General features: G+C 34.9%; 1 protein-coding gene across 2 annotated transcripts in view; it reads right to left on the bottom strand.

Annotated features, from left to right (window-relative positions):
• The window catches only part of Atp2c1_3 (calcium-transporting ATPase type 2C member 1), a 133,095-nt gene that overhangs the window by 71,840 nt on the left and 36,110 nt on the right, over positions 1-25,145 (bottom strand). Inside the window, exon 1 of one of the 2 annotated variants that reach the window (XM_011197516.3) lies at positions 19,851-20,334. The exons of the other annotated variant lie outside the window; for it this stretch is intronic. Coding sequence (XP_011195818.2) covers positions 19,851-20,138 — 288 coding nt within the window. The 5' untranslated portion in view covers positions 20,139-20,334. Of the gene's footprint in view, positions 1-19,850; positions 20,335-25,145 lie in introns of those variants that run through there. 2 annotated transcript variants of the gene reach the window in all.

The raw sequence follows: 25,145 nt of genomic DNA, 5'->3' as shown, positions 1-25,145 counted from the left end.
GAAATATAGTGTTATAAATGAGACCATATAAGTGTATTCGAGAAAGAGTTTCAGTAACTCGGGCAATGTTAGATGAGAAGTATGTACTATATTCTGAAAGTGAGATCGCCAGCAGTAAGACGTTATTTTCATCATCTTTTTCGAAAGAATAGGATAATTTTGATTTCTAAATATATATATATATCTAAAAAATGTATATGTATATATCAAATCGATCAATTCACAATCAATATGTTGCCTACCTTTAGGCGCTTGATTCAAAAATTAGCTAAAATGATATTTAACGTAGTCGCACACCACAAGACACATATTCTGAATTGAGATTTCTCTCTTAAAAAAACCAAATCACTGATTTCTTTCTTCATAGTAAGACTAGACTGTATAAAGAGCTCTAGGTAAAGCGAAATATGGCTGCACAAAAGTTCTACTATAGAAGAAAATTTAATTTTACTACTCCTTGAGTCTGGTGTTTCTGGCTTGATGTCTTAAGAATTTTCAAATACCTCACAACCAAAAAAAAGTGTGCACTGAAGGGAACTGAAATGTTCGTGCTCTCAAACCTACATTAGATTTGCTAAATTATGTATTAATTATATACTATATCGGCCCAAAACGAGGAACTCAACTCACCAGAAGTTCATATAAACTTTCACAAGCGGATATGCAAACAATTTTGTTACAGTTTTTTTTTTTTAGTTTTTATATCTGGGAACCAGGGAACATCAATAACACGAACAATGTCAGCCTCGAAATCCAGCGCAGAATCACTCTTGCCAACAGGTGCTACTTTGGACTGAGTAGGCAATTGAACAGTAAAGTCCTCTCTCGACGAACCAAAATCAAGCTCTACAAGTCGCTTATCATTCCCGTCCTGCTTTATGGTGCAGAAGCTTGGACGATGTTAACATCAGATGAAACGACAGTAGGAGGTTTCGAGAGGAAAATTTTGCGCAAGATTTATGGTCCTCAGAACATTGGCAACGGCGAATATCGCAGAAGATGGAATGATGAGCTGTATGTGTTATACGACGACATTGACATAGTTCAGCGAATAAAGAGACAGCGGCTACGCTGGCAATGTCATGTTGTCCGAATGGACGAAAACACTGCAGCCATGAAAGTGTTGGAGGGACAAGATGGAGAGCGACCAGGTTACACTTGGGATCTCCAACTGGCGCCGAACTGCGAAGGAGAGCGAGAAGTGGCGCACTATCGTCGATTCGGCTAAAACCGGTTAAACGGTTGCAACGCCAATCACGTGCATACATAGGGTTTATTTAACCCTTGACGCATCGCCTGAGGACCGTAGGCATCGTCTATAGGTCCCAGAAAAGTTCTGGAGATAACTATATCAGCCCAAAAAGAAGATCTCAACGCACTGGATATTAAAAACTTCCAAAACCAGACAGGAAACTTCGAAAAGCAGCATTTTTTCAAAACAGGGATTATTCTGTGTCGCAGGAGACGCCTGCGAGATCGTAGGCAGTATCTATAGGTCTTAACATAGATCTGTAGATACATTTCAGAAGTAAAAATATTCTCAATGGTGGATTTAAGAAGCCTAGTAAAGAATTTTGAAGGAATTTCGCCGGTAACTACTAAAGTAGGCTCCAAGTTGAAAACACGAAGGATCCTGTATAGTTTAGAAATTGAATATCGTCGAGAATATGGAAACTTCGAAAAACTAACATTTCTTCAAGACCTGAAAAACCGTAGGCAGCATCTATAGGCCTCAACATACTTCTGTGGATACATTTTGAGAAGTAAAATATCCATCAACGGTGGATTTAAGATCCATAGTAAGATCCATAGTTTTGAAAGAATTTCATCGGTAACTACTAGAGTAGGGTTCCAAGTTGAAAACCCGAAGGATCCTGTACTACTGGGAATGTGAAAATCGTCGAGAATATGGAAATACCGAAAAACCAGCATTTCTTGAAGACAGGGATTATTATTTGTCCCAGATTGATCCTCCGAAAGACCGTAAGCACCATCCATAGATCTCACCACAGTTCTATACATAAATTTTAAAAGTGAAATGTCTTCAGCAGTGAATTTATGAACCATAGTAGAGAACTTTTGAAAAAATTTCGCCGGTAACTACCAGAGTAGAGCTTCAAATCGAAACCCCGAAGTATCCCGCACTACTGTGAAAGTAAATATCGTCGAGAATATGGATATTTTTGTAAACCTCCAGTATTTATTGAGTATAAATATATTAACAGCTTTTAAATTACAGAGTTGCCATATTTTCCGTAACATTTTTGTTTATATGGATTAGAGAAAACTTAATCCAACTTAATCCTTGCATACTTAACAATGTCAATAACTTTTAACAACAAGTCTGGACTTTTAGCACGAACTGAAAAGCAAAGCAACCGGTATTTGTGAATACACACTCATTTGAAATATCTACTCACACTCAGCTACACTGGGAGTGGTTGGAGTAAAGCAACAAATGAACGACTCACGGCACGGCACAATGCAAATGAATGGATGTGGCATAAATATTAATGTGGCAACACTGTGTGGACATTGCAAGCCATGGACGCAGCGACGAATGCCCTTACAAACAGCCCGCTTCGGCAAACGGACTAATGGAGTTATTAAATAAGTGGAATGAAATAAGGTTGAGTGCATAACTCAAGCGTGGCGGGAACGGAAAGGCGCTGGTTGCAAAAAGGCAAACAGATAAATAGGAAGCGCCGATAGGAAAGGAAAGGAAAGGCATTTGCATATGCATACGCAGACATGCAAACAAATAAAATGAAGAGATAAATTAACTGAGTCACATGAGTGTGTGTTGTGGATGTGTGCAGGCATACAATTAAACGGGAGACACGCACGCGAGCAGCAATACAGCAACAAATACAGAGCGCCTATAACAATTTGTTGCTGCTGGGCATGGAGAACGTATGCACGCAATTAAATACAAATTGTCGGTGGAATATATATGTATATACAGATATATAACTGCTCGCATACAATCTGAAAATGGTACCCATGTGTGTGCCTGTGTTCAATTGCATAGCAATTTCGCCAGTAACTTTCCGCCATTTCCGTGCGCCACCAATTTTTGTTGCGATTCAATTTGCCCGCAAATATTATTTTCAATTTTATTTTTGTTTTGCTTATTTTCGCCCACTGTTACATTCGATTTGTTACTCCTCGCGTGGGTGTTGCATGCCACTTACCACATATACTCGCATTTGTTTTGTTTATTTGCAATTCAATACTCGTGTGTGCGAGCAAAACTTTCACAGCGCGTTACAATGTGCAATAAATTGCAGTTTCCGGCCGCTAGGGGGCACTTGTTACACAGTGTAACGTTGGCTCACGAAAATAAATGTGCAAAAACAGCGGGCATGCCCAGGCGCAGCAAAGTGCCAAATGGATTTGATTATGTATCGCATGCGTTATGATTTCAATTTGCATGCTAACGGAAGTTTTGTAAGCGCTGGGAGGGGCGAGGAGTACGTGCCCTATTAGATAGTACATGTAATGTAGGTCAGTTTTTTGGTTGGTTGATAGAACTCACTGTAGCGGAAGTATGCAATGCTTTTGGCATATTCAATATTTGCATACTTTTAGGCGTATAATTGAGGTATTTTAAATTGGAATAGGTAAATGTGTTTATGTAGAATTTATATGTATTATTCAAAAATATGTTCTTAAAATTTTTCTTTCGGCTAACATTTGAACTAATAACAAATTTAGTGATAGTCATGTGCTCAGAGTATTCCAAAACTATCTCGTTCTCGCAGTTTTCTTCGATCATTTAAATTTCCTAATTTTCCTTTCCATCCTAAGGGTATACTACATTTTCACTTCGATACACAAAACAACTATATTTGTTGCCTACATTTTGGCGCTTGGTTAAAAAAATAATATGAAATGTTAGTTTAACAAAGTCTCTCCCCAAAAAGGCAAAAATTCTAGAATATAATTCATTGGTTCATTACACAGCCCGACAAAATTAAAAAAAAAAATGTTTGCTTCTTTGAATTTATCAACTGATTCTAGTTAATTTCAGTGCGCTGAATTCAAATCTGTAATCAGAAGGAGTTTATTGTCCGGAACTTCTCATCAACTTCAGCTTCAGGCTTTCGGACCATTGTAGCGTGTTTCAAGCAGAAGTGGCGGCCATAAAGGTTGCAGCGGATTCACTGCTGCGGAGTGCAGCAGCTTTCAGAAAGGTGACGATCCACTCTGATAGTAGGGCGGCAATATTAGCCTTAAGCTCAATGACTGTGCGCTCCAGGCTGGTAAAGGATTGCCAGTCCTCGTTATCAGTTGCATCGGAGCACTTTGCTATCATACTAGTTTTCGGTGCCTGGTCACAGCGGAATTGCAGGAAACTGCAAGGCTGACGAGCTTGCTAGGCTAGGCACTTCTTTTGGAATGGGAACAAATAGGAGCGCCGCTGTCCTCTTGCAACTTGCTTCTGGATGAATGGGTCACAGCTGAACTGAGCAGGCGCTGGACAGTCACTAGCACCTGTTCTGTCGCAAGATCATTCTGGCCCAAAGTAAATCGCAAGAGGTCAAGGGAACTCTTTGCCCTAAACAAGATCAATCTTTCCCAAGTTATAGGTGTTCTAACTGGCCATTGTCCCATCGGGACTCACGCGGTCAAATTAAAAATTTTACCAGATGCTAGCTGCAAAAGCTGCCTAGAAGAAGGTGAAGTAGAATCCTCCCAGCATTTTCTTTTGGAATGTCCCGCCTTTGCGAGATCTAGACAAAAAATCCTTGGATATAACTTTATCTGATACAGAAGTTAAAAACCTCTGCAGATTTGTGGTAGATTCTAAGCGCTTTGTCGATTCATAAATAAGTGAGGTGGTTGAATTTTACGGTATCACAAAGGACTGCTCTCGATAGTCTGGGTCCCCTGTATAGGGAAACAGCCTTCGTACCTATCCTAATCTAACCTATCCTCCACTAATTTTTTTAGGCCATAAGTTAAGTGGAGGGTATCAAAAAGCTATATCATGAAATCATTGGTAAATTCAAAGAAGCAAATTGAGTGTTGGCCGGTGTTATTAATCAACAATCATTGTTGCACTTTCCAAAACTCTGATCAAGGGCTGTTAAATTTTTACAATGGACAACGTTTCCCTTGTCTGAAGAATACTATTAAGACTTTAACAACAAGTTTATCTTCTTCCACTATTTCTTGGCAATAAGTACATTCAAACCCCTCGAAATATAAATAATATTGATATATCTATCAGGCTTCCTTCAAATATATTTCTTTCATTCCTTTCTCTGCCTCTACTTCACAATCAACTTCCGTTTCCGGCTTTCAGTTGTACCGCAAATCTATCTCAAGTGTAAATAAAATAAAAGTCACATACAATTCACTTAACCAAGCGTCTGGAAACGAATATTATTATTGTTGTTATTGTAATAATGTATATGTGTGAAGAAAGAAATTGATGACAAAACCCAATATATATGTAGCATAAAACCAACAAATGCTTTGTGGAAAACTTTAAAAGCAAAACGAAGCAAAAAGAAAACACGAGACACTTAAGTAAGTGGGATAAGTGGAAAAGTAAGGCAGAAAATTAGTTCTTCTGCGAGGATGAGTGTTGTTGCACTCAATACAAAGGCGGCTAAAAAACTTGTGAAGAATGTCATATTTCATATATAGTTTAGTGCTATAGTTTGTTAGTGTAAAAAGAGAAAAAAATATTATTTTGAGACTAGTAGTGGTGGCTGACCCTCCGGATAGCAGGTATACTTAGAGAGGTATTTTTATATATTTACTACGGCATGTAAACCCTTTCACCTTCTTCACCATTACTCAAACTAAAATTGGCTCTCACTCACAGCGCAAACTTTATTCCCTAAGCTGCTACAGCGCTAGTGCATTTCGAACTTTATAGCCTGTCTCCTAGTCTAACTAAATAAGAAAATTACTTACACTACTTTAAAAGTATAAGCACACATGTTTGTTGTTGTTGATGTTGTGTGCGTTAACAAGTTTTTAACTTACAAACGAACATAAATGTGTGTCTTGGCAACAAATTGCAAGAAAGTTAGAGCGCTTGAGGAGAGGAAGAGCGGCGAAGTATGTTGTGGGCAATTTGCTAACCGATAATAAAAGCAAATAAATATTAGGGAAGTGTAGGAAGAGAGAGAGAGAGAGAGAGAGAGAGAGAGAGAGAGAAGGAAGAATGTGTGAAGCTTTCAGTTTAAAGATTTTGGAAAATGGTATTACAGTGATTTATTGAGAGTTTTAGAACCTCGGTACCTCTCAATTACAGTTCGGTATCTGCTACTATTTCCGAAATGATGATACTTCAAGATGCTGCTATTCTATAACTGTACCTAGCATGTGTTGACTCTTTTGCTCAGTGATCTCTAGTATAAAACAACAACATCCTATCTCCTCTCCGACCTAACCTAACTTTTGTTAATTATACAGCCACACAACTTTTTTTTGTAATCAGCGACCCTAAGAACCCCCGAGTAACGAGATTCAAGTGATTCCGATGAACTTTTCAAAAAAAAACATCGACCATATTGGGTCCGTCATTTTGAAGTTTGAAAAACCGAAACCGGATTCGTAATCTGTAACACCGAAAACACCCGAGTAGCGAGCTCTAGTATAAAGCAACAACATCCTATTTCCTTCATCCACTCATTAATGACAGCTCGGTATCAGCTACTAGTTTCGAAATGAAGACATTCAAGAGCCTTGAGTTCTAGAACTGTACACAGAATGTGTTGACGCTTTTGCTCAGTGATGTCTAGTAAAAAAAAAAACAACATCCTATTTCCTCTTCGACATAACCTAACTTTTGTTAATTATATAGCCACACAAAAAATTTTTTTGTAATCAGCGACCCCGAGAATCCCCGAGTAACGAGATTCAAGTGATTCCGATGAATTTTTCAAAAAATCGTCGGCCATATTGGGTCCGCCATTTTGAGTTTTGAAAAACCAAAACCTGATTCGTAATTTGTAGCACCGAAAACACCCGAGTAGCGAGTTTCAAGCGAATCCGATGAATTTAAAAAATCGCTGTTTGCCATATTGGTTATTTGGGGTTATCTCAAAACACTGGTCTGATGGGGTTAAATGGGCTTATCGAATGTGAACTCACCTGAAGTTGACAATATTAATCTAAATGTATGAATAATATTTTTTTTTTCAAAAACCAAAATTCCCGTTATTTTTTTAACACAGAATTAATTTTAAAAATCGCTGTCCGCCATATTGGTTTTCTGAGGTTATCTCAAAATACTGATCTGATGGGGTTAAATGTACTTATAGAAAGCGAACTAATCTGAAGTTAACAATATTAAACTAGACGAATGAATAATATTTTTTTTTCAAAAACCAAAATTCCCGTTATTTTTTGAACACACCTCAAAGCTGGTAGTTTACCTTTCTTAAGAGTCTATGAAGCTAATTACTACTATTATTCTTCTAACCTGAAATCAAATAAAGACTAATTTAAATTTAGTGCAACCTATGATAACCAATTTAAATAAACCAACAACAAATCCAGCCATTAGGCAAACACAACACACACAGTAGCTGTTGCACGCGTCAGAAAATGCCAAATCAAAATTTATGCCTGCAAATAAAGTGCAACCGCAATCATCAATTTCAACTGCACAGCATTAAAAATATATAGCTGTGTGTGTTTTTGTATGTGCTTTTGTATTTTTCGAATTTACAATCCAAATATTGAATTGTATTTGTATTTGTACGATTTGTGATTTGTTTTGCGTTGATATTTATTTTGAGGTAAATGACCGTAAAGCTGTTGCGCTGGCAACCGGTGTTTATGCCACAACCAAAATGTATGCCATTGACCAAGCGAACATACAACAATGCGAGACAGTAGTGTTAACCACGAACAGCAGGCGGTTTAGCAGGGAGAGCACACATACATACACAAACAGAGGGAAAGAGTAAAGACCACAAACACACACACAGAGCAACTGTGAAGTCTACACACACACAAATGTATACCAAAGCAAGCTCAGCTAAGCTAAGCAAAGCATACATAAATTGTATTTAAGGCAAGCAAACGCTTGAGGTGTGATATTAGGAGGCAACTGAGCTGCATTATAGGTGAGTGTGTGAGATATATATGAGAGTATATATGTGTGTATGTGTGTATGTGTATGTGTCAACATCAGCACTAAAACGTCGAGTAACCAGGTAACTGTTTAAACCACACCCTGCCACAAGACTGTTGATGTGCCGTAGATCACACTTTGGTTGCATGCCACGTCAAACTCATACTAACACATATACTCTTGTATACTATATATATGTATACCAGCATATAAATATACAGTTGCATTCGAAGGTGTTGCATTATGCATTATGCAATGAGGCGCAAGTGAGTTGAAGTGCTAGATTTTAGTTTTAGTTTAGCAGCTAAGTTTTTGGCGAGTGATGGACAGCGCTGGTTTGGGTCTTGTGAGCACTGAGAAATGTATGTGTGAGTAAGTGCTAGCGCCACTACCTGCGTGAGTCTTAGTCTACTAGTAGTTGTTGTTGTAGTTGCATTTAGTATTCACATGCATTTAAATTGAAGGTGACGGCATACCGTTCTGCTCTGTTGCTTTTTTATATGTATGTGTTTGCATATTTTTAATATTTAATTATAAGAAAAGTAAAAAGCAACAAATGCTTAACCCAGAAAAATGGCAAGGAGTAAATGTTTGAAGGCTAAAGTAATTTCGCTCATTAAAAATGTATGAAATATTTTATAAGAAAAAACTGATAGTTGTTAGTTAAAAACTAATTTAAATGTGTGATTTCTATATTCTCTAGAGAATTTTTGAAGATTATAAGATTACTAGCTGTTTCGATGAATGTAAAAATATTATCAAGCCATTTGATGATATCATCGGAAGTGTCAAAAGCTCAATTCGGCGACTATCATCAAATATTTAAATTTCTAAAATCAGAAAAATATATTTCACAATCGAAATAATGCCATAAATATAACTAGTTAGCCCACAACCTTCAAACTTTCTCTTTAAGGAGTTTTGTGAGTTTCAGAGGCCAAAAACAATTTTTAAAATTATTTTAAAATTAATTTAATTTTCATTAAAGGTAGTAGTCTGCTTTAGAAGCCGAAAAAAGCGTTTTTGAGGCATTTTTTTTTTTTTGAAAGGGAAGGAAATGATTGCGGTAAGCGGAATTTTTAGACGATAGTGTACTATATTTAAGGCTTAAAAAAACAATATTTATTATTAAAAAATATTGAAATTTTTTCAAAGTTGTAAGTATTTTTCTAGAGTGCCTGGAGTCTGCAGTTGTAAATGGATGCAGGTGATGGAGGTCGTGCGATGCATCTGAAACAGTCGAACCAATTTTATTTTTAATTTTATAAGTTTTATTTCTTTATGAACAAAAAAATACCGAAGAAGTTATAAAATTCTAAATTTTTTCGAAGTTTAAAAAAAAAAACATCACTTTTTTAAGAAAAAAAATTGACTTTAAGTTGCAACACAAGTAGTTTAAATAATACTTTTGTCCAATTGTCCAATTTAATACTGAACCTAGATCACTTTGGTTTTTTTCGATCGGACATATATTCTTTTTGCAATCGCCGGCACCGTTTTCTAACACTTGTGAAAATGAAAACTCGAGAAAACGCGCTTTAAAGTCTGCCTGAGCATTCGCACCTGCTCGACGTTCGGCCACTAAAACTGCTCTAGCTTCGAAAATATGTCGAATTGGTCTCTGGAATTTTAAAGACATATTATTGGATAGTTTTGGAAGAGATTTAAAACAAAACAAAAAAATCGATTTTTTGAAGCCTGTAAAGCAGATGACCGCCTTAAACAGTCCAGCATATCAAAGATACATATTGCAACAGTATTTTGTAAAATTTTTATTTAAAAATTCCGAAAATCAGCCCTTGGCACCTCATCTACGATGACATGGCCAAAAAAAAGATCTTACAGGGGACATCATAACTCATGATTGGTTCACAGTACATTAAAGAACGAAGGAAAAAAGAAAATATTGAAATTTTAATTTTTGACAGAATTTGAACCAAAAACTCTTTTTGGTCAAAATTTCGCCATATGTGGGCTCGAAAAAAAATAGTTGTAAAAAACATAAAAAAAATTCTAGATAATATTATTCCAAAGATTTGTGCAAAATTTGAAAAAAATCGACTTGAAATTTTTTTTTTTTAATAAATGCGTTTAAAGTTTTACATTTATACCGACGGGGTCTGATGGGCGGAACTTCCAAAGGGTATATACCTTAGAATATTACTCGGATTGTATTGAAATTTTTGGATAATATTTTAAAAAAATTGCAATATAAGACAAAAGTTGAGAAAAAAAAATTAATTAAAATTATTAAGACAAAAATTTTTTTTTCAAATTTTGAAATTTTGGAACCCACCTATCGTTGAATATTTAAACTTCTAAAATCAGCAAAAATATATTCTACAATCGAAATAATATAGGAACAACAGCTTAAATATTATCTAGATTGCCTACATCTTTCATACTCGCTCTTTTACTCGTCATAGAACCTTCATACGTAAATGTTGCGTATACGCCGTGTTGTCTAGCAACGCCACATTCGCCACACAACCAAGCACTAATCTACCCATATACTGTAAGCAATAATTAATACCTTTAGTGTAATTGTAAACATGCTGCAATTACAATGGTTTGAATACAAAACGCACATTTACATTTACATATGCATATATTTGTATATTGTACATTAACAAATATGGAATTCAATTAAGTGCATCACTCATACGCCCTGTGCGCCGCTAAACCTACTGTTCGGTTGGTGAGGCAAATATGTATGTAATTTAATAGCACTTGGAATTTAATACATACATATATGTATGTATATATGTGTGTATGTATGGATGTGTGCTTGCTTAACAAGCCATAATAGCTAGCACAACAACAACAACAATAAGAACAACAAGCGCTTTTGTAATAATTTACATTTAGCTAATGGTAACAACTTAATCAACTCGGTTTGGTTGGCATTTTTCAATAAATGCTTAATTAAAATTTATAAAAACAACAAGAAAATAGAAAAAAAATTATTTTAACACTTGTGTATAATAGTCGCAGCTATTGTGTAAGCTGATATGTAATTAATTTCTATTAGCATTATTATTATTTTTTATAATTTTTTACTGGCTAGAATATCGCTTGTAAATTACACGCTAATAATGCAAATTTTTTTCGAGGCAATTATTGTGTATTAAATAAATATTTCGCGCATTAAGCATGCAATATGCATATGAATGTGTTTGTGGGAGCGAGTTTGCTTAGTTCGAGTAGTAAATTGCAAATGCATTAATACATATGGCATGTATTTTATGATTTATTGCAGTAAATTTATTTGGGTTAAATAAATGGTTTTATTAAAAGCTCATTAAGTATCATTAAATGATATTTTTATATTTCGGTAAATGGAGAAATATTTCAGGAATTATAATAATGGTAATTGAACAAATATTATGTTGAGCAATATTTTTTTCTTATTATTAGATATACCGCTGAGACAATTAAAAAACTAAAATTTTATTTTAAAATAGGAAAACATTATATAACATAGCATAACATAACTTAACATAGAACAGCATAGTATAACATAACTTAACATAGAACAGCATAGCATAACACAGCATACCATAAGATAACTTAACTTAACTTAACATAACTTAACTTAACTTAACATAACTTAAATGTCATAATAAATTAAATTTCAGATTTAGCATAACATAACGTAGCATAACATAACATAACATAGCATAGCATAAGCTTTTAAGTTTCACACTAAATTAGTTGTCCCTTTTATTTGCTCTTATCTAACATAATACCACATAACATAACGTAACACAGCATACCATAACTTAACATAACATAACATAACTTAACTTAAGTTTCATAAATTATTTAATTTTTTCTTTTTTTGGTTTAATCAGACATAATAGTACATAACATAATACAAAATAACATGACGTATCAAAGCATAACATAGCATAAACATAACTTAACATAACGATGGCATAACTTAAGTTTCATAATTAATTCTTTTTCACTATTTTTGTTCTAATCTAACAGAAAAATACATAATATAGTACAACATAACATAACGTAACATAGCATAACATAACTTAACATAACCCTAACATAACTTAAGTTTCATAATAAATCTTCACTTTTACTTTTATTTGTGCTTATCTAACATAATAGTACATAACATAACATAGCATACCATAACTTAACATAACTTAAATTTCATAAATTATTTTTTTAAATTTTTTTGGTTTAATCCAACATAATAATACATAATATAACACAAATTACATAACATAAACCATGACATAACACAGCATACAAATAACTTAGCATAACCAAAGCATAACTTAAGTTTCATAGTTAATTATTTTTCACTATTTTTAGGCCTAATCTAACAAAAAAGGACATAGCATAACGTAACGTAACATAGCATACCGTAACTTAACATAACATAACATACGTTTTATAAGAAATCTTCACTTTCACTTTTACATATTTGGTCTAATCTAACATAATACTACATAACATAACTTAACAAATCGATAACATAACGTAACATAACTTAAGGCAGTAGTCTGCTTTACAGGCTTCAAAAAATAGATTTTTTTTGTTTTAAATCTCTTCCAAAACTATCCAATAATATGTCTTTAAAATTCCAGAGGCCAATTCGACATATTTTCGAAGCTAGAGCAGTTTTAGTGGCCGAGCGTCGAGCAGGTGCGAATGCTCAGGCAGACTTTAAAGCGCGTTTTCTCGAGTTTTCATTTTTCACAAGTGTTAGAAACCGGTGCCGGCGATAGCGAAAAGAATATATGTCCGATCGAAAAAAACTAAAGTGATCTTGCTTCAGTATTGAATTATCTTCTATTTGAACTAAAAAAGTTGGACAAAAGTATTATTTAAACTACTTGTTTTGCAATTTAAAGTGAATTTTTTTTTCAAACTTCGAAAAAATTTGGTATTTTATAACTTCTTCGGTATTTTTTTAGTTCATAAAGAAAAGAAACTTATAAAAATTAAAAAAAAAAAAATTGGTTCTACTGTTTCAGATGCAAAGCACGACCTGCATCACCGGCACCGATTTACAAGTGTAGACTCCAGGCGCTCCAGAAAAATACTTACAACTTTGAAAAAATTTCAATATTTTTTAATAATAAATATTGTTTTTTAAGCCTTAAATATAGTACACTATCGTCTAAAAATTCCGCTTACCGCAATCATTTCCTTCCCTTTAAAAAAAATTGCTAAAAAAACGCTTTTTTTCGGCTTCTAAAGCAGACTACTGCCTTAAGTTTCATAATAAATTATAGGTCACTTTTACAAGGTCACAGAGATTTGTATACCAAAAATGTCCAAAAATATCTATATTTAAGGATAAGTTCGACGATGAACTACAGATTCTGAAAATAACTTAAGAACCAATTTAAGTACAATCCCAACAACAATAAAAACAATTTACATTCAACATAGACACAGTGCCTTTAACTGCAACCAAGCAAAATCCAATAAACTACGGCTCGATTTTGGATTATCGAAGCGAACTGGCAATCCAGCATATGCGGGAAATGAGAAACTGTGCGCTAGAGCCCGCAGCAGAGAAGCACAAATTCCTGATACGCACTGCAGGTCTGAGAGAAAACGCAAAAAAATCGCAAACGCCAAAAAGCTGACGCATAAAATGCATTTCCAATAAAAGCCGCTTACTGAACGAGAAAAACGCGACAAATAACGGCGGCGGGGAAGGGATAGACAAGAGCAGAGAAATTTGAAAAATGCATACGGAAAATCCGTTCCAATGCAGCGAGCGATCTGAGCGTTGGACGGCGCTGTAAATATTTTATTTTTATTTAGCGTTCAAAGCTGAAGGAAGTAAATGAAAATAAAAATAAAATAGTTTCCGCATGTGTGGCACATAAAATATATATGAGCGGAAATAGTTTTCACCAGTTTTGCGCCACAAACAAGTTTGGCGAAGTGGCGAGCCATTGACTACAACAAATGGAAATCACTTACAGCACACATATGCACACGTAAAATGAACACAAAACATTGATGGAGCAACAATTTTCATTGAAGGATATGAGAAACGTGCGCCATACACATATTGCTCTGTTGGCATAGCATACTTTTTAGCGCGCAGGCAGTGTGTGTACCACGGCAATTGCTCTTTTGCATTTTATATAACATATGAAGAGTTGGTAAGCGAAAATCTGTCGCCAATCACTTGCTGTCAATGTTGTTCTTTGCTTTGGTGCACCACTTTTTCTAACCTCAAGGTTTACTTTTTCCCCTCAAATGACCCCATTTGCTTTGACCATTTAAAAAGTGTACGAGAAATCGTTAGCAGCGGTGAGGTTATTGATGTTTGAGGGAAAATTTTAATTGGCAGTAGAGTAAAAGTATGGATTTCTAAATAGTTTTTTCAGCTAAGTTAGGTTTAAAAATTGTACCTTGGAAGCTTTACATGTATTACATGCCTTCTAATAAGACATGAAAGCTTATATTTTAGAATCGAGTACTTTAAGCTTTACTGAGTCTTTCTGAGAGATCCCTAAAAACTTAAAAAAGTACTCATTAATTTTGTCACTTCCTTAATTTTGTAGTTTTGTAAAACGTAAGTGATATTACTCGCTTTGCATCTATATGGAGAGCTTTGAGTAAAAAGTGAAAGCTTTCATAACATTCGGCGTATTTTGATTTTTTTAGAAGCAATAACGAGAATCGGAACCAGATTTAGATTAAATAAGTGGCTTTTGAGCATCAGAAACTGAATTATGGCTGATATCTTTAAAAATAGTGATTTAAGCTTTACTGAGTGCTTATGAAATATCCATAAAAACATTGCAAATTAACTAAATTCTTTATTCACATTATCGATTTCGTTAGTTCTGTACAACTGATGTGATATTACAAACTTTGCGTTTATATGCAGAGCTTTGAGTCAGAAGTGAAAGCTTTCATATTTTTCGGAGAATTTTGAATTTTTCTTAGATTCAATAATGGGAAAAAGAACCAAGGTTAAATTTGATAAGTCGTATTTTTGAGCATCAGAAACTGTGCAAAAACTTATTTATAGCTGATTTTTTAAAAAAAGAGTGCTTAAAGCTTTACTGAGTGCTTTTGAAAGAACCCAAAATCCATTAAAATAAACTAAAATGTTCCGTCTTTCATCAAATTCGGTAGTTTTCTAAAATTGATATGCTATTACCCAGTTGGGATTTTTATTACGAGTATTTTTGAATTTTTCTTAGAATCAATAATGGGAGATAGATAGTGGTATTTTTAAGTATCAGAAACTGTTTTGAAACACTTATTTATGGCTGATATCTTGACAAAGAGTACTCTGAGCTTTACTGAGTGCTTTTGAAAGAACCCCAAATTCATTGAAAATAAACCAAAATGTTCAGTCACTTCATCAATTTCGGTAGAGAGCTTTGTGGAGAGCTTTGAGTCAAAAGTGAAAGCTTTCATATCTTTTGGGGTATGTTGTATTTTTTCTATAATCACTAATGGACATTGAAAACAGTTTTATACTAAATAAAAATGTCTTTTGTGCCCAGAAATTGTTCAGAAACTTATCATCCGCTTTCTTGGATATTACTTTTGCCATTTTCATCTGAAAATAAAGCTAAAATCCTTCTTCACGTTGAACAGACTTAAACTATATACCTTTCAGACTTAAGACGTAAAATCAGTGACTTGTCCGAGTAGTTTAATGGCCGATCTACACAGTCTAAGGAAAAAACTTTCATCTACGACGCCATATGTTGCGCTCTTCATACATAAAGAGAGAGCTTTATCGAGCTTTTTAGTAACGAGTTGTCAAGTTTATTAAATGCATGACATTTTGTATAGCATATTCTTCAAAAAAGACAAAGGTGCCAGGCGAAACATATGTTAAGGCAGACAGTATAATAATTGAACCAAGCTCTAGCTCACTCACAGCACTTTGAATTTTTCCAAGCAATTAAACGTGTTGCTTCAGCATGCTTAAATAACTTAGAAATACATACAAGCGAGTACTTAAGCATCTGCGAAGCGTATGAAGAAACTTAGGTAAGTGAGTACGCGAACAAGAGCAACAAATGCGCCAGAAGACGCTTAGAAGCAACGCGGAAAGCGCACGACTTTGCACACAGCAGGCTGCGGCGCACAATTGAATTGGCACGAAATGAAAAAAAGCAAAAAAAAAATAAAGAAAACAAAATGAACTCCCACATGCGCTGATGAGTGGGCAAAAACAAAACCGATCAAACAAAGTTGAATAAACTCAAGGGGAATTTGTAAAGGAGAAAAAAAGCAAAAAGCAAACAATTTCATGGAAAAATATGCTGCTAAGGCAACTCTGGGGCACCACAACAAATGCCAGCTGGGGAAAACTGTGGCAAAACAATGACAGCAAGGGGAATACTTACACGCAAAGTAAGAGGTGCTGAGGTCAAATTGGCAATGCGCACTTATGCGCTGTTGGGGGATACGTGATGGATGGGAAAAGTGAAATTATAGCGCAACAAGTGACTTAATTACCAACACTAGAAAATTAAACAGAAAAAGTTTGGAGGCGAGAATAACCAAAAAAATTTCAAAAAATAAAAAAAAGTTAAAAAGTTGTTATATATTAGAAAAAAACTATATAGAAACTAAAAATAAAAAAAAAAATATTTTATAAAAAAAGTAGAATTAGCGCAGACAAGCGAGCTGCACCGCTGCAGCACACTGCATTCAGCTATGAATATGCTTAACTTGCTTCAAATAGAAAAGTAACAAAATTAGCGTTGGCTTTAATTAAGCACAAGCAGGCTAGAGCGCCTGAAAGTATGCAAGACTCAATGCAGCGTATACACGCGCTGAGCCAGTGAGGGCGAGTAAATTCGCTTAGCAGCACTTGGCTTGCTGCATTGTCTATAATAAAGTGAAGCGACAGCAAATTAATAAACTTTTAGCACAAAAAAAGCAACAAAAACAGCTCCAATATAGCGCTTGAAAGACGCTGACCTGCAAGACTATAGCAACAATTCACTTATATATGCAAATAAATACACGAAAATGGCGCTTAAATGAAGCGCTATTAAATAGTAAAAAAGAAAAAATTATATATAATTACTATGCTAATGACTTGCATACAAGCGCACCAGGTGCCTTCAAACCTTCACAAGAAAAAACTTTGTTCGCCTCGGCCACGTCACTCATTATAATTTCTTATGAGCGAGCGAGCGCATCAAAAAATCGTTGCATTTTCGCAATTAATTTCATGCGCTTCGTTAAACGCTTTTTATATTTTCAAATATTTGCTGTTGTTGTTGTTGCCGTTATTTTAGTTGTAAAACTTTTTGTAAGTTCTCATTTGCTTGCGAATGTCTTGACTTGTCAGCTCTTCAAATTGCATTCATTAATTTCCTCTTCATTACATTGCAGCGCAGCAATTTGGTTGCTTCCAATAAAGCTCAAAAAGCTTCGAAGCAATGTAGCAATTTAACTTTGCGTCTCTCTCGCTTATGTAATCGTTTAGCAAATGCACTTTAACATCATTTATCATAAAAATTTTTGAAAATTAAATTTCGCATTATTAAAATGGATTTATGTTCAGCTAGCTTATTTCAGCTCGCATTGACCCAAAGTTGTCATAAGCACGTGTTGTTTCTCTTACTTTGACATGAGTGATGGCTTAACTTTCTTGTGAACGCTTTTGAAATTACAAAAGTTGATTTTCGTTTACCGTTATTTTTGTTATATATCATATGAGTACACATAGTATGAGTAAGTGCGTAAGCCTGCAGTCATAGTGAATCAAGATGGGGATGAAAAGATACCGAAGTCGGTCAAAAGATGAGTACTTAAAATGATTCGCTCAATTACATCATATTTGTTTATAGAACCTTTTTCTTAATGGTTTATGGGAAAATTATTTAGGTACAATCAATCATTTAGAAAAGAAAAAACAAAAAAATTGGACTGATTTGTAAAGCTAAAGAGCTTTCAGGTATGAGACCTTGAGCCTCTCAGCTTTTGAGAAATAGCTTTCAGTAGTAGTTAATATATAGGTAATAATTTTACTAATTTGTAACCCTAAGAGCTTTTAAGTATGAGCTTTTGGGATAAAGCTTTTGTTGTAGTTATTATATAGGTATTCAATCATTTTGAATAGAAAACCAAAAAATGAGACTGATTTGTAAAGCTAAAGAGCTTTCAAGTATGAGACCTTGAGCCTCTGAGCTTTTGAGAAATAGCTTTCAGTGGTAGTTAATATATAGGTATGCTATTTTGAATAGAAAACCAAAATATGGGATTGATTTGTAACCTTAAAGAGCTTTTATGTATGAGCTTTTGGGATAAAGTTTTTAATAGTTGTTATTATGTAGGTATGCTCAATCATTGTGAAAACAAACCAAAAAATGGAACATATTTGTAATCCTAAAGAGCTTTTAAGTATGAGCATTTTCGATAAAGCTTTTAGTATTAGTTATTATATAAGTATAATCAATCATTTTGAATTGAAAAATAAAAAAATGGATTTGGTTTGAAACCATACAGAGCTTTTAAGCATGAGCTTTTTGTTTTCGAATGAGTTTCACTTTCGCATGCAGAAAAATGAATATGCTATTTCGAAGTAAGAAATATTAACTTGATCTTTTTCTGAATCCAATAGGCGGCGCTGATACTCGCATCGAGGTCTGAAAAGTCGGCTAACCTTTGAAACTAATTCGTAGTTGCTTTCATATAAAACTTACATATTTTGAGGAGTAAAACGCTTCCACTTACCTGTAATGGAAAAGAAAATATTTGTATTATTTAGATAAGAAACAAATTTTATGAATAATATTTGTAGGTCAGATTTCCAGATACTATAATATATACATATATATTATGAATATGTCTTTAAATTAAAATAAAAATTATCATTACGAAGAAAGCTTCTTGTCGAGTTGAAATTATATAAAATTAGTAAGACATTTACATAAAGTAATTATTTCATAAACTCATTGAGAATTGAAATTACTTAAATCCAGACGAATGAAATACTGATTAAAGAGTATGAATCGCTCAAAACTGTCTGATATCTTACAACCTCTTACTAACCAATTAGCGAGGTCGAATAAATGTCATATTTTTTTGAACAAAAAATACTAAAAACGATTCCAAATGTATATGAGAAAGCCACAAAATATTACTTTTAATTTGAAGAATCAAAAGAGCTTAAAGCTTGACCAACTCAACTACACTTTTAAACTAAACTTTAACCTAAACAGGAAGCACTACTCTCCACTGATTAATTATGCCACTAACAAAAGGCTGATGTAACCGCAAATGTAGCCAAAGGAGAAACCACAAGAAAGAAGGCAGGCGAACAAACAAAAAACTAAAACAAAGAAGAGGAATAATTATGCGTGCTTTCATGCCTCATTTGCCAGCCGACAGCGGAAATTATGCAGAAAAAATGTGATAAGTAAATGTGGACACGCAAAAACAAAAGCGGAAATTAAATGGCCACAAGAGTACTTAACGGTGAATGGAAATTAGTGTACACACGGAAATGGAAGAAAAATGGAATGAAAGTAGAAGAAGAAGCACAAAGAATTTAACACAATCAAGGGAAATGATGTTAGGAGGATGGTACGCGAACAAAACAGATTAAAGGTGTGGCAATACCAAGAGAAGCTTAGAAGAAATAAAGAACTCTCAAATAAGGCCAGTTGAAGAATGTTCTCACACTTGCATAGCTAATCTCTTACGCTTTTAGACAACATATTTTCGTAATCCTCATACTTTCTTAATTCTATATAAACTCACGCTATACCTCTTGCAACAACTCTTCCTCTTTGCTCCACTCATCTTTAGCTATCAGCTGTTTGGACGCCTCATCAGCCTTGAAAGCGATATGGCAATCATCTTGCTCGAATCTTTGCGTTTCTTTAATGTGCCCAAATACATTTTCGGACTGTTTATTCACAGCGGTTTTCGTTTGCTTCGCAGCCGCCGAGGTACTCGGCCGATTCGCCTCATCTTCCGCCGCTTGTGCACTATCGGCTGCATCTGTTATGCGCTTGCGCAGCAGCTTCTTAGCGATCAAGAGCAGCTTGGACATTTTGAAATCATTTAAGCAATAGACACTGCCTCACTTGTGGAGTTAAGTGCGCTGTGGCGCCACTATTATGTATTTCAAATGCTGTTCTAGAGTGGAGATTAAGAGGTTTTTTCTTTTATTCTGCCACAAACAATTTGTTTACTTTCTACAATAAATTTTTCGAACTTGGAATTTTTTTATGTAATGAAATAAAAATTAAATTGACAAACCTTCAGTGTGAAAATGAAATGAAAGACATTTTTTTGAAATGTGAAATGAAAGGGAATAGAAAAAAAAATAAAAGAGAGAGGTTACAAAAAATAAGAAAGTTGTAGCGTTGCTTGAAAAAATTTGAGACTTTTTTGCAAATAAAGTAGTTTTTTTATAATAAACACTTATAAATACTCCAAGCTCGCTCGAATCGAAATAAGTAAAAAAGACAGAATTCTAACCTCGCCTACCTTCCATACAAAGGTTCTGTGAGAAACAACTTCAATTCAGCAAGAAACTACAGCAATATTATGGTAAAAGGACTGTACTAATATTGATACAAATAATCGAGAATGGGCGTGGCTCACTGATGTGTCAAAAACCATATCTCAGGAACTACTCTACCAATTTCAAAGAAATTTGGTTCATAACATTCTCTTTGCAGCCTATTGCTACATTTTGGTCGAAATCGGTTCACAATCTTTCACTATACCAATTTTACCGAAAATATATGTAAATCTCACAGATATTCGAAAGAAATACTGAGAATCGTGTCAGATCTTCTTGTAACCCTCTTATGTATATGTACCTAATATTAGGTTGGCAAATATCTCCCTTCCGCTTTTTTGTTCCTTATTCAACGCTTTATAAAAAGTGTTAGAGTGTTTCCATCTAGACGGCAACTCCATAATACCCCTCTCATAGAAGCCCCCCTCCTTATTTGGGAAGAACTCGGACAACCACTTTTCACAAGCCTCTTTTGAATTCAACTTTACACCACCAAGGGCGTTCGCCATGGACAGGAACAGGTGTTAATCACTTGGCGCTATGTCCGGGCTATATGGTGGATGCGATAAAACCTCCCATCCGAGCTCCCGTAGCTTCTGACGAGTCATCAATGAAGTGTCCGGTCTGGCGTTGTCCTGGTGGAATACTACACCTTTCCTGTTGACCAATTCTGGACGCTTCTGGTCGATCGCCTGCTTCAAGCGGTCCAGTTGTGCGCAGTAGATGGTAGAATTAAGCTGGACATATGGAAGCAGCTCATAGTGGATGATTCCCTTCCAATCCTTTCTAGTCAATCCTGGCTTGGTCACTGTTTGGGACGATTCACTGGTCTTCGACCACAACCTTTTTCGCTGGATATTGTCGTATGTGTTCCATTTTTTCGTCGCCAGTCACCATCTGCTTCAAAAATAGGTCGAGTTCGTCCCGTTTCAGCAGCATATCGCAGGCGTAGATTCGATTCAGAAGGTTTTTTTTTGCGTCAATTCATGCGGCACTCATTCATCAAGCATTTTTGTGTATCCAGCCTTCTGCAGATGGTCCAAAATGATGTCCAATCCTATCTCCTGGGCGATGTCAGACATCTCGTGACATGTCGGTCTAACTCGATGTTTTCCATGATTTGATCGGTATTCGTCGTCACAGGTCCTCCGCCGGCTGGCTTATCCATGGTTAGAGAACTCCATGTTTACACGTATATAACTGTTGAACGCAATATCCAAACTAATCATGCCTAGCGTCGTTTTGTAGATTATGTCAAGACATTTCAAAGATGTATAGTATTACCAGATACGAGCTCTGTAGCGCTCTGACATAGTCGTGAAATTCAAAAAGGCGGAAGGGACCCAAACTTGTATACGGATTGTCAAACTTACGGTGGTTTTAATACCGTATATATTGGTTAATATGTGAGATAGCTTAGCCAAATTAAGCGAGCGTATAGTCCTGGATAGAGTAGCTTTTTGATGAAAATGGGTGAAATCGGTAAAGGAATTACGTCATGGAATATGATGACGATTTTTTGGATTGGATTTTTGCCGAATATATGGGTCTATTAAGAAAATTTCATAAAAAAATTGCGAGAGTATAAAATGTTCGTTTGCACCCGAATTTAGCCCTTCCTTATTTGTTTTTTTTTATATCCTAGAGTTAAAAATATTAACTTTTTTTCTTGTTGTTTTTTTATCTGCAACCATATTCAACACTCCAGCATCCACTTAATTCACACGCATTGCAATTATCCACACCGCCATATCTGCTATTTGCTTTTCATCAGTTAATCGCATCAGAATATATGCAATTTTAATTAACTTCATAATTAAATTCGGCTTTTCATAATTCCATTAATGTATGCATTTATTAAGCCTATAATGCTTGCCCATTACTTTTGCTCTTCGCTCGGGTATAAGTACATACAAGCACACTGTCGGCGGTATTGCATGTAGCACAGGTATTTCTGCTATATAACGGTATAATTTTGAATGTGAATTTTTTCAAATATGAAATGTAATATTGTTTCTCTGCACATTCATATTCACTTTTTGAGTGTAAGACAGAGAGAAATCATATATTCTGCTTATGGTTACCGCCCAAAGATTAGATAAGTACCGATTTAAAAATGTTTGGTTTATTTTATAACAGTATTATGGGCTTATAGTATTTTGCATCACTTTCCAAATGCCTCAATTCAAAAATTTCACATCAATGCATTAAGGGTATATAGGATTTTTCACATTTCTCCTTATATGACACACATCAGCACACCACCAACAACAACAGCATTTCCACACATTCATACACTCATATGTATAATCACATTGCATAAGCATATCACTTGCCAGCTTTGTAAATGAATGCGCATACGCCATTGTAACACCAGCAGCAGCAAACAGCAACAGTACAGTACACCACTGCGTATACGTTATCTGCATTTCGACATGCCCGCTTTACGAGTACACACAACAGCATTTGTGGCATCACTTTAAGCATGCCATCCCCGCTTTGTACACGCTGTTGTGCTGCTGAGTGCATGTGTGTGTGAAAAAAATATAATTTATCTGCAGACATGTTTTTGTTGTTATGTTTTTACTGTCGCTGTTACTATTATTGCTATTATATGTTTTCTCATGCCGCACCGTTGTTATATGACGTAATTACATTATTTATTACAACTTTAGACATTAATGGCAGCAACAGCAGCACTATTGTTATGCGTCTGACGTGTGTATGTTGATGAGGAAGAGATGGAGCACTTATGAGCACGATGGGGAATGGGTTGTAGCGAACAAAGTGGCAGTGTGGAAAACACCAATGAAAAATATTTGAGATGAAATGGAAGAAATTTTCAACACAAGTGAATGAAATACACGAATTTATTTGAAGAAATCTGAACAATCTGAACTGATAAATCTGATCTCCATAAAAAATATAAAAAAAAAAAAACAAAAAAAAAACGTTAACTTCGGCTGTACCGAAGCTAATATACCCTTCACAGGTGCTTTTCTTTTAGTAACTATGTGTTTAAACAAATCTAAAGACGTAAGAAAAAGTGAGTAAAAAAAAGAAAACATTTTACTAATTCTTTTTAGCCGGGTTGTTTGCTAAAAACATTAAGGTTATATAGTTAACCGATCTGAACAATTTCTTCGGAGATTATATTATTACCTTAAGCAGTAATCCATGTCAAATTTCGTGAAGATACCACGTCAAATGCGAAAATTTTCCATACAAGCCCTTGATTCCGATCGTTCAGTTTGTATGGCAGCTGTATGCTATAGTGAACCGATCTGAACAATTTTTTCGGAGATTAAATTATTTCTATGAACAATAACTCACACCAAATTTCGTGAAGATATATAGTAAAATGCGGAAGTTTTCCATACAAGCCTTTGATTCCGATCGTTCAGTTTGTATGGCAGCTATATGCTATAGTGAACCGATCTGAACAATTTTTTCGGAGATTAAATTATTTCTATGAGCACAAACTCACACCCAATTTCGTGAAGATATGTAGTAAAATGCGGAAGTTTTCCATACAAGCCCTTGATTCCGATCGTTCAGTTTGTATGGCAGCTATATGCTATAGTGAACCGATCTGAACAATTTTTTCGGAGATTAAATTATTTCTATGAACAATAACTCACATCGAATTTCGTGAAGATATGTAGTAAAATGCGGAAGTTCTCCATACAAGCCATTGATTCCGATCGTTCAGTTTGTATGGCAGCTATATGCTATAGTGAACCGATCTGAACAATTTTTTCGGAGATTAAATTATTTCTATGAACAATAACTCACACCAAATTTCGTGAAGATATATAGTAAAATGCGGAAGTTTTCCACACAAGCCCTTGATTCCGATCGTTCAGTTTGTATGGCAGCTGTATGCTATAGTGAACTGATCTGAACAATTTTTTCGGAGATTAAATTATTTCTATGAACAATAACTCACACCAAATTTCGTGAAGATATATAGTAAAATGCGGAAGTTTTCCATACAAGCCCTTGATTCCGATCGTTCAGTTTGTATGGCAGCTATATGCTATAGTGAACCGATCTGAACAATTTTTTCGGAGATTAAATTATTTCTATGAACAATAACTCACACCAAATTCCGTGAAGATATATAGTAAAATGCGAAAGTTTTCCATACAAGCCCTTGATTCCGATCGTTCAGTTTGTATGGCAGCTATATGATATAGTGGTCCGATATCGGCAGTTCCGACAAATGAGCAGCTTCTTGAAGAGAAAATAACGTCTGCAAAATTTCAAAACGATATCTTAAAAACTGAAGGACTAGTTCGTATATATACAGACAAACGGACGGACGGACAGACAGACGGACATGGCTAAATCGACTCAGTTCAACATACTGATCATTTATGTATATACTTTATAGGGCCTCCGACGCTTCCTTCTGGGTGTTACAAACTTCGTGACAAACTTAATATACCCTGTTCAGGGTATAATTAGAGGGTGACTAATATGACCATAAAATATATCTTAAACTATCCATATTAACGTTCGAAAGCC

This window comes from Zeugodacus cucurbitae, chromosome 4, assembly GCF_028554725.1.
Source record: "Zeugodacus cucurbitae isolate PBARC_wt_2022May chromosome 4, idZeuCucr1.2, whole genome shotgun sequence".
In the NCBI taxonomy this organism is placed as follows: domain Eukaryota; kingdom Metazoa; phylum Arthropoda; class Insecta; order Diptera; family Tephritidae; genus Zeugodacus; species Zeugodacus cucurbitae.
The sequence above is the reverse complement of the archived record's forward strand: the minus strand, read 5'-3'. Positions and strand labels throughout refer to the sequence as shown.